General features: G+C 43.9%; 1 protein-coding gene across 7 annotated transcripts in view; it reads left to right on the top strand.

Annotated features, from left to right (window-relative positions):
• Positions 1–11,340, top strand: part of Gria1 (glutamate ionotropic receptor AMPA type subunit 1) — a 315,108-nt gene that overhangs the window by 300,721 nt on the left and 3,047 nt on the right. For all 7 annotated transcript variants that reach the window (XM_028782513.1, XM_028782514.1, XM_028782515.1 and 4 more), the window contains one exon: positions 2,189–2,323. In XM_028782513.1, coding sequence (XP_028638346.1) covers positions 2,189–2,323 — 135 coding nt within the window. The remainder of the gene's footprint in view (positions 1–2,188; positions 2,324–11,340) is intronic.

Raw genomic sequence — 11,340 nt, 5'->3', positions numbered from 1 at the left:
TAGTTACACAAAACACAACTCTTTCCTCACTTCTACACAAAGATCTTACCCTACCTTTCTCGCAGTGGCCAGGGAGGCAGATACAGTCACAGTGCAATGCAAAAGGGAGTGCCCACCATTCCCTTATCCTTGAATACCTCTCAAACCTCATCAAACTTGGGGAGACTATGAAGGATAAACTAGCCTAAGTTACAGACAGGGCAAGCTGTACCTCAGCTATTGAAAGATGAGTGAGCTTGTGAAGTCGGCAACCTCCAGCCTTCTTTTCCAGCATTTCCTCATTAACTCTCTCTGAGCACCATCCTTATCTAGTCCCTGATATCTGGTGATGCTTTAAGATGTCTCCCCAACCAACCCTGGCCCTGTGCAGAAAGGAGAGTATTATAGGATTTTCTGATAAGTAATCCAAGAACTACACACCTTCTGAAGAATAAACAGGGATATCCACTGAGCTTTCTGAAAGTCACACAAGTGGGAATTTACATGTTCCTGAACCACATGTTGAACCTGTTTTTCACATTTCTCTTCTCAGGCCATTATTCCAGACAGGAAAAAGTTTGTTCCCTTGAATAATCATTTCCACTGCCTAGAGAGCCAGGCTAAGCATTGCCAAAAGTCACCTCTATGCAAAAACCATCTGTCATAGCCACACGAGAAGCCTCTCGGGGGTTGCTGTAGATAATCCCATGGCTTTGCTGGCTGGAGCTCTCTCCAGGATAGGGAGGCAAGCTGATACCTGCCATCTGCAGTCCTCACATTCAACCACCAAGAACCCTGTATACTGCACCAAGTAGAAGGAGGGAAAAGGCTTGGAGATAAGAAGTCCCTTTCTGCATGCCCAGATCCTCCTGGGTGGATATCAGAACAGCAACGAGGACCATGCACTCTACCATTCATATTGTTCATCTGGATCCCCACCTGAAAAGCAACACACAGAAGCATAAAGGTCATGCATCTTACCCCATGCCACCAATCAGCCACCAATGTCATGTACCTCGAAAGTTGAGAGATACCTTTCATTTTGATGTAAGGAAACATTCTTACATGAGAGAACAACATAAAAGAAGATGTTAGGAGCCACCATAACAACTGGAGAAGAATGTTCTTTTAAGACTTAAAAGGTGTTCTTTGCCTTTACCAAGCATTGAGTGTAATGGTGGCCTCTCTTCCTCAGACACTGCCTTCCACCATGAACAGCAATTTGGGCTAGTGTTCTCACTCCCTGAAACAGGGTCTCCTTTGCTCCTCCCACTTTTAAAGCCCACAGGATGTGACAGGACTCCGGGACAGTCTCCCACACCAGTTCTATTCACAGGCTTCACCAGCAGGGTTCAGCTCCCTCCCGCTGAGCATCAGTACTCTTCCCCATGCTTCTGGGAACTCAGAACCCTCCCTTCCTTTGTGTTTCCGGTGTCCCTGAAACCAGCAGAGTATCTTTTACTACAGGCGACCGAGACTTCTAAATTCAGCCACCCAGGTCTTCACAAGCACCTTCAATAGGAAAATAAATAAATAAATGACACCGTATAAGCGTAATTATTAGGATTAAATAGAGTCATTACTCTAGCACAATGCCTTTCCACCAGTATAAGCCCCCCCTCCCAGGTTTTCCCCCTTTAAATTGGGACTGAGAGCAGTCATTAAAGGTTTGCATCCCTCTGCCTTTATTATGTGTTTGAGAGCTGTCTTATTAAATTGAAATCAAATGCACATCTAGGGGAAAGTTCACTTTAATACCAGCTCCCAGTAAAACACTCAAAGACATGCACAATGATGGAAGCTGATGTGTTGCCAAGCAACAGAGGAGATGAGGCAGACATGGAGCTAAAGGGAAGGGTCTCCTGAAAGAATTAGTTAAGCTCAAGGGTTCAGATCTTACCAGATCTGGCCTGAATTTCTGTGTTATCTCCTATCCCAGAAAAAGACATTAAGGAGGAAGGTGATGTAATTAGAAGTTCAACACAATCACAGATGATTTAAATATACACAAACACACATGCATTCCCCTCTTCCCCGGGGAGTGTTGCAAACATGCAGCCAATGAATACAAGCAATTTCCATTTATGAATGCTAAGGAGGGTGTGGGGTTGCGTGTATGTGTGTTAATTTGCTGCTGCCTCAATGGTCTCAAGCTCCTTGACTCACTTTCCTCTTTCCCCTCCCCCTCTTTCCCACTTCCTTCTCTTAGGACAAGACCAGTGCTTTGAGCCTCAGCAATGTGGCAGGCGTGTTCTACATCCTGATTGGAGGGCTGGGACTGGCCATGCTGGTTGCCTTAATCGAGTTCTGCTACAAATCCCGTAGCGAGTCGAAGCGGATGAAGGTGGCATCGTCTTCCCGGGTCTTTTCCCTACCCTGTTCTCAATGGCACAGCTGGGTTCCCTGAGAGGCTTTTTGCTCCAAAGGAGTAGAAAGGGACAGGTTGAGATCATTCAGGAAGCAGAGAGGCATCAGGAAGAAACTGAAAGGGACATCAGGATCTAAAAGAAAGGGAAGGAGTGGGTGTGTCTGGCAAATCCTGTGCCCAAAGCAGCAAATAAGTCTTTCTGAAGCCAGGTCCATGAGGTTCAGGGTTCGGCCAGCACAGTGAGAGGCTGGTTTTTCTGAAGTTATATCCAGTCGAGCAGCTGCCCAGATGAGGGAAGGAGTGGCTACCCAGTTCCCTGTGCTGATTTCCCCATGCTTGGTGACCTGGGTCCATTTTTAGCCTCTATATTATGGGGTGACTCTGGCAGAGAGCACCATCCACAGAGAAAGGTAAGCAGATTAGTTCAATAACCCCATACCACACTGAACACGGCTGAAGGCAGCAGAAGCAGAGAAGAATTCGAGAGGGTTGAGGAGCTGCCAGGGAAAACATGAAAACCTGTTGGGCAGGGGACAGGAAGATTCCTCTTATGGAGTCCCAAAGAATACAACAGCAAGAATGGCTGGAGTCAACAGAAAATAGATGTGAATACAATGCCCAAAACTCACTTTTCTAACAGGAGCACATGGACCATCCCAATGAATAAGGAGCTCACCATCACTGGTGCTGTGTGAGAAGGGGCAAAGATACAGATGAGAGCATCGAAGGGATGCTGGGGGTCAGCGCCACAGCCCCTGGATTGCATCATTAGCCCTAGTGAGGAGACATGTATGAAAGTCAACAATACAAACAGCAGCATAAGGAAGCAGAGAACTTAGGTCCCCTCTGTGACCTTCAAGCCTTTGAATTTCAACAGGAAATGAATATGGGAAAGGACTCAGGGCTAGGGAAACGGCTCATATGGTAAAGGACATGCAACAAAGACATAAGGACTTAAGTTCAGAGTATCTATGCCTGCTTAAAAAAACAGGTGCAGCAGTTCACAGCTATCACTCCACCACTGAAAAGTGGGAGACAGGGAATCCCTGGAGCTCATTGGCCAGCCAGCCTACCCAGATCTATGAGGTATAGGTTCAGTGAGGGACCCTGTATGAAAAAGAAAATAAGGTGAAGAGTTGTTGAGGAAGACCTTCAATGTCAACCTCTGACCTACACACACACACACACACACACACACACGTACATGTACATGTACATACACCACACATATATGTACACACATATGTACATATACATACACCACACATACACCATACACACATACACTAACACACGTATACCACATGCACATACATACATGCACACATACAAACAACACACATATAAAGAAAAGACTGTGATTCAGACAGTAAAATCTCTGGGAACACAGAGAAAGGAGGATTGGAGAAGGCTTGTGGAAAACATCAGAAACTAAGAACAAATATTCTTTAGACTGACAAGGGAGGAGAAGTATGGTCACTATGGGCTTCACGCCAGTGGGTATCTTGGCCTGGCCTTTCTCTTTGGCTTGACTAGTTGAGTAAGATTTTTTCCTGGGGTTTGCTGTCCTATAATGTGTCCTAAAGGCCCACTTGTCAATATTCAATTTCTCCTGAGCAGGACACATATGCAACACTGGGTCACTAGTACAGGTCTCTGCCCAGCCTCTCTCCACTTTGGCCTGTGTACACCCTGTGTCAGTCCTGGGGAGGACATCTCTAGTCAGTTCCTTGCTTGGGAACTCAATGTTCAGTTCTGTATGAGATGGGTAAGGATAGAAAAAAAAGAGTTTGCATCCTAGTATTGAGACCTTCTGTCCTGGCATTCAGCATTCCCACGTCATGGTTCCAGCTGCCTCCCTGTTCCCTGTTGGCAATCTGCTTCCCTCCTCCCACCATGTTCCAGCCCCTGTGTGTTCTGTGCAAGCTGATCCCTCACCCCTTCTTCTATCTCATGAGGCCCATTTAAAAAGCCACCCTCCCACAGAACACTAACAAGAACAATGAAAGTCTGGAAGTATGGTAGATTTGTCTAGAGGACCTTGGGACACCTCGCTCTCCTCTTGACCAGCTCTCCCACCTCCACATTCTGTTAGAGGAAAAAAAAAAAACAGATCCCAGCACAGTTCCTGACTTTATACTAAAACCCTCCCATGAACTTAGTGGGATATGGCAAGCACCCCTAAGCCCTAAGCAGAGAGTTCTTTGCCAGTTCCATCCAGAACATAAATTTACAGATTGTCCTTCCTTACCATCCAGAAAGGAAAGGGTTGTTCAAGCAGCCAAGTGGGCCCAGGCCGGAAGCTAAGCCAGCTATGCTCTTTGGAGCCCTCTACTCCTTTTCCAAGGACCAGAGACCCAGAGCTGGTGCTGCTCAGCTCTCAAAAGCTCCTCTTGTGGCACCCCAGGACACAGTGTCCTGTGGATATCTAGGAATGGAGATATCCATTCTGTTTCTTAACTCTCTCTCCTTAGACAGGTATAATTGCTCTCTGGTACTTTTATTTTTATTATTTTAAAAAAAGAGGACAGTGGTAGTATATACTTCATAAATTTGTAGTGAGGATACGAAATAATAGATTAAAGGATTGGCAGGAGACCCACATCTCAGCATGCTCTCAATAAATAATAACAGCAGTGATTGCTAGCATTCATGATACCAGCCTTATTAGCAGACAGCTGCAGCTTCCTTCAAGCTCTCTTTTATTAATAATTACTTACTAACATGTAATTTTATTAATCACATGTACTACAATATTTTGAGCAATGCCGACCACAAGTCTTTAAAGAATAGGTTATGGCTGTAGGGTACATCTTTTTTGTCAAGTTAACGTAGAATTGTGCACAGAAAAGAAGAGTCTATTGGAGCAAGAGAGGAAGCATGAAGAGAATGGCACATGGTTCAGTAATGCAAACTGCCCAGTCTAGAGCAGTGTCCTCAAGGTGGTTTTGATCACACCTATGTGTGCTCATCAACTATGGTGCAGTTTGGTATCCACCAAGCAGAAAACCACCTGAACATCCCTCTAGGTTTACAATGATTTCTACTAACCTGGGTAACTGGACAGAGGCTGGGACTCTCTAACTGAGACAGTGATGACCGGCCCCACAGAAGGTGCACTGCAGTCTTAGATGACAAGGATTCTTTGAAGAGGCCATTGCAACATGGTACCATGCCTGAGAGATATTCCCTTTACAGTGTTGTTATTAAAGTTCTCAGAAGTCATCGAGGCCCCCAAGAAGCACTAACCCTAAGACTGCCCAGCACAGTTCCCCACAATCAGTTCTATCCATCATCATGACTTCTGCACAAAACAACAGGACTCCTAATAGAACTTTCCATCTTACCCCTTCAACGAAGATACTTTCTTTATTAATCTAGCTAGCCCTTCATTTCTGAAGCTCCATCAGTTCCTCTCTTATCTAGAAGAGATAAGTGGAATGCACTCCAGCCACTCCTTGGGCTTCATAATGAGCTGCTTTGCTTTTCCCAAAAGCAATTATCTCTGTTTAGAAGCACAGCCTACGGCCCTACTCAGGGATGTAGAGGTGACAGGGGGCCTTTGGAAAGACCTTTCATCCTGTGTCTTTCCCTGATCACAATATTTACCCCTTATTAAGGCTAGAAACCACTAAACCAACTCAGGATCACCACCACCACCCCCATGTCTCAGCAGTTCAAAGAGACCTTTCTCTAGTCACCATGTGAGGAAGAAGAGGAAAACTGAGCACAAGGGAGGGATGAAGGTGAGGTGAGAGCATAAAGGGTGGATGGAAGGCTGGGAAATTTCGTGAAGAGAGAGGGTAAAGTGGGGAGGGAAGGCTGGGAACTTTTATATCAAGATGTTAGCTCCTCATTTTCATTAGCCAGGTAATACATTCTTGAAGATCTGAAGGCTAATAAGAAGTGAAGCTGGAAGTAAAGGAGCTTGCCCATAGGTCACATAAGCCAGGAGCTAGAAGAATGGGGATTAGACAGTGGACAAAGTCTCCACAAAGACCAGACTCTCGGTTTTAGCCAAGATGCTTCTAAACTGCTCGATTTCTCTTCCTCCACCTATTGATACTTTTTTGATCAAGTGCTTTAAGTCCCTCAAGTGCCAGTCATTGTGAGAGTCACAAAGTTAGACAAAATGCATCTCCGCACTCAGGCTGTGTCATTGAGACAAGCACAGGATCTCAACTGAGTCTCCTTGACACTCTTCACCCTTTGATGTGTCGGAAACAGAACATGTGTGTCACTGGGGAAGTGAGAGTTCAATGTTGAGCAGGGAAGATGCAACTAGGAACAACCCAGACACAGTGGTATTTGGCTGGGTTGAAGCAAGGAATGAACTAGCCAAAGCCAGAGAGTTGCCAGCCAAAGATGCTCAGAGTCAGAGAATCAAACACTAGAACTCTTGCCTAGTTGAGAAACCAGTAAGGCTTGAACACAGAAATACTGAATTGGCAGTGTTGGAACTGAGGACTCAAACAAAGACTTCAAATAGCCCACAACATCTTAGTATAACTTAAACTGTTATGAAGCAAAACATCACCTAGAGCACATTTTTAACTGAGTAGAGCCTTAGAGCATCTGTGCTTCACCTCTTCCAGGGAAAAACAGAGTAGCATCTTTGTCCTTGTTGATAGTAAGTAAAGATCTTTATCATTTTTGACCTTGCTCCCAGAGAAAATTAATCCCCAGCACCCCCCCAATCCCCCTGGAGAGCAGCTGACCTTTCAAACATGTATGTGACAATGCCAACACATGGTATACTTAAGCCACAGCAGATTAGGATCTGTACATTTGCCTAGACTTAATGAGCAGCAAATAGCTTAACACTGAGGAAGCATCTGCTACGGTTGGTATTCAACCACTTCTTTGCAAGCACAAAGAATGGGGTCATTAGTGAAACCTGAGCTTTCATTAGGATATTCTCTGACATCCAAAGGCTGGGAAGCAGAGCATGGTCACCACTGCAGAACTGGATCTCAGAAGAACCACACTGAGGGACTTTGCAACTAGACTTTTCATTCACTCTTCTCTCCCTGAGACTGTTTCAGAACAACAGCTCTGAGGATGAGCTTAAGAGTGACTGATGTAACTGGGAGGGAACAACAGAGAGCCACCCTCTCAAAGCCGAGGGCGTCATTGTATCAGTGATCATCAGTCAGCTTTGGGAGAGTACAAGAACCATATTTAATAGGTCATCTACTCTGCCACTGCCTCAGATAACTGTTGTCTTAAGTCAATCATGTGTACATGTCAGGCCCTCTTTAAAAATGATTGGGGACAGTAGATAAGCTCAACGTTGCTTCCAGTTTAGAATCACCCCAGAAACTTTGAAAGTTAGATACAACTTAAGTGAGATATTACAGAAATGTTTGAGACTTTTGAGGAACATAGCCCAAGGTAATCTATGTGAGCTTTAAATTGTGTTGTTGTTGTTGTTGTTGTTGTTGTTGTTGTTGCTGAAATTAAAGGAACATGGGCCTATGGAGGTATCTCATGCACAAGCATGGGGACCTAATTTGATCCCCAGCACACATGAGAGAAAGCTGGGTGTGGTGGAACATAATTTTAATCTCAGTCTTGAGGAAGCAGAGATAGGTAGATCCCTAGGGCTTAGTGGTCACCCAGTCTAGATGCATCAGTGAACTCCGTGTTCTGGTGAGAAACCTCATCTCAAAAGGCAAGGTAGATAGCTCCTGCTGAATGACAGGAGGCCTCTATGCTCACTCTCATGGCTACACACACACACACACACACACACACACATTTTTTTTCAAGATTTTTTCAAAATCTTGAAGACTACACTCTAGAAAGTTCTATATTTTTCCACTGGCACAATTAAAATGCTATTCTCTTTTCAACCTTTTTTTTTTTTTTTTGGTAAGAATCAGTAATCATTAATTCTTCCTGTTCTAAACTCAGATTTCCCCTGAGTAACACTGTGGTTCTATTTATTTGGCCTTTGACTCAAAAGAATGCAATTCAAATCACACTTCCTCTTTGGTGGAGAAATGCCAGGGGAGGATGTAAACAAATTAAGTTCCAGGGTTTGAGGAAGAGACAGAACCAGCGTGGGCAGAACATCATATGGGGGGAAATCTGTCTGAATCATGGATTTTGTTTTTTAGAATATCTTTTATTTATTCTTTGATAATTTTATACATGCATACAATGTGTCTTGATCACAACCACCTCCAGCTCCCCCCTCCCCTCTCCTCTGGATACCGACCAACACATCTCCTGCCCACCTCCAAGTTCTCTCTGCTTTTTTGATGTTTTTGTTCTTATTTTTGGAACCCACTGAATTAGTGCTACATGATGGAATGCTGCCTGATCTTGTTGACTTGACGTGGTTCAGGTTCTTGTTCAGGTCATCGCAGCTGCGGTGAGTTCACTAGTGCAATGGCCAAGTCCAGAAGCCAGCATCTCACAGCATCTTCCCATCCTCTAGCTATGACATTCTTTCTCCTCCCTCTTCTGTGATGCACATTGATATAGACACCCCATTTACAGGTGAGCATTGCCAGTCACTTGGTCTCTCAGCACTTTGACAAATTATGAGTGTCTAAATTAACTGCCAACTACTGCAAAGAGATCATCTGGGTGAAGTTAAGCATAGCACTACCCTATGGGTGTATACACAATCACTGAAAAGGTAGTTTTATGACATGTCCATTGAGCAAAACAACAGTAGATTTCCCCAATAGGAGCTAGAACCATAGGCTTCTTCCCAGATTTACAGTAAAAGGCATGGTTAACCTTGTGAAGCTTGCAGGCAGGGCTCAGACCAGATCAGGAAGTGGTTGATTATCCTCATAACCATCATGCCACTACTTCACCAGGAGACGTATCTTGCCTGCAAGCCAGTATTATAGCATTCAGAATTTACCACTAATGACATTCCTCTAGTAGTCTAACATGGCACTTTCTGGCACTATGAATACTAGTCAGCAGGAAGTTATTATGTCACTTCTAGCTTGATGTCCTGCAACCAAAGTGTATTATATCTTCAGCAATAACACTCAAAAGCAATAGCCTTATTGTTTGTAGGCCTTTTGAATCTCTCTGATGAAGAACTCAAAGGGAGGGGCTGCCTGACACTGAGACTTTCATGTAAAGACTCTTGTCTTATGGGGGAAGGCTTTTTCAGTTCATGAACAGTATCCGTGTTCAAATGCTTTTTAAGTTATTTTAGCTTTTACTTTTTAAGCTTTTATTTTTAGTTATTTTTAGTTATTTTTAAGCTTATATTAATTTCAATTGTGTGTAAGTGTTGTATTGGTATGTGCATGTGAGTGCTGGTACCCATGGAGGCCACAGATATCAGATGTCTTGAGCTGGAGTTACAGGCAGTTGTAAGCCATCAGACATGGATGCTGGGACTCAAACTCAGGTTCTCTAAAATAGAAACATGTACTCTTAGCTTCTGATCCATCTCCCCAGCCTCTAACTATATCTTTGAATTGTCCTAAAAAATAATGGATTTCCATACAACTTTAGTTTTGGTTAACCCACCCCTTCTGTCCCTGCCCCCCAGATGAATCACAGATTTTGAAAAAAAAAAAAAAGAAAGAAGAAGAACATTTTTAAACAGTATCAGAATGTTCAGTAAGAATGGGTAGCAAGAAAAAAATCCATCAGACTGACATAACAGTCCAGCTATAGGAGACAGAAAGATTTCTCTGGACCACAACAAAGCCAAGGTGTTTGGAAAGAATTTTTTAAATAATAAATTCAAGAATATCTTATATAAACTATCTGTGCAGTGGCAGGTGAGAATAGCCACGGATTGTGAAGGCATGGTCAGGGGTTTCCCCAGGATACAAGCTTCCTTTAAAATGACAAACCTTATGTATTAAGAGGATGTATAGTGCACACACACTGAGGGGAGCCATCCTTTGCTGTCATCTGAGGTGATACAGGACTTCAGGGAGAAAACTAAACAGAATTCATGACAAATGTGGGAGGTTAGTCTTAGCAAAGGAAGTCTCTCAACCCACAGATAACGCTTCTCATTATGTTGATTCCTACCAAGAAACTAAACCTCATGCCCAAAGTTCTGAGAATTCGGAAATAGAGAGTGGGGTCTAAGGGTGGCCTCTTCATACCACAGAGTTCCTCCAATGGAACTTTGCACAGAACAATGCTCTTCTCGACTAAATGATAAAATCCAGGACCTGGATATTGAATAGCCTTGAATAGCCTTGACTATTCCACTTAACACCTCTATTGCTGTGGTGATCCATGAGTCATTCCAGATCTAGAATTCCAACACCCTAGAACAACACTGAACTGACGTGTCAGTCTAGACCAGCAAGTTGTACATGCTGGCAGGAAGCAGGTGACCCGCAGATGAAGGCTTTTGGACATGTGGCCTCACTCTCTTCAGCCTTTCTGGTTACATTTTGTGGATTATCTTAATCAAATAACTCCTAAGTTAACTCTTAACATTTGGAGCTAGAAGTGGAGGTTTAAGGGTTTGTTTGTTTTTTTTTTTTTAAGAACATCATTTGAACCCAACAACAGCACACTATCAGTTTCCCTTAATATTTCAAAGTCCTCTCTGTGATGTACTGCCATTCTTAGTAGATAGAGGTGGCAGAGGAGGAGGGGGGAGAAGGGGAGCAGGCAGAAGAGGAACATGGAGGGGAGGATGAGGAGGAGTAAGGGGAAAGGAGGATGACTGTAGCTGCCTGGACAGACACATGTTATAGACATTGAGGTTTAAAAGTTCTAAAAATATCACAGACAGGAACATGATTGCAGAACTTAGCTTAAGTAACAGGATGCAAATTTCCTAAGCTCCACTCCAGCAGCACCAAGGAAATGCCCTACCTGCAGTAACCACAGAATGAGATAACTTAGGGCTTGCTTCCAGGCCCCCACCAAGGATAAGGGAAGGTGATGTGTACACTGATTCAAAAGGACTATGTGCCACAGAAAGCAAGGACACAGTCCCCAACTCCACTGTCTGTGCAATGCATACCTACTACCAGCAC

This window comes from Grammomys surdaster, unplaced genomic scaffold (genome assembly GCF_004785775.1).
Source record: "Grammomys surdaster isolate TR1022 unplaced genomic scaffold, NIH_TR_1.0 797, whole genome shotgun sequence".
Classification (NCBI taxonomy): Eukaryota; Metazoa; Chordata; class Mammalia; order Rodentia; family Muridae; genus Grammomys; species Grammomys surdaster.
The sequence above is the reverse complement of the archived record's forward strand: the minus strand, read 5'-3'. Positions and strand labels throughout refer to the sequence as shown.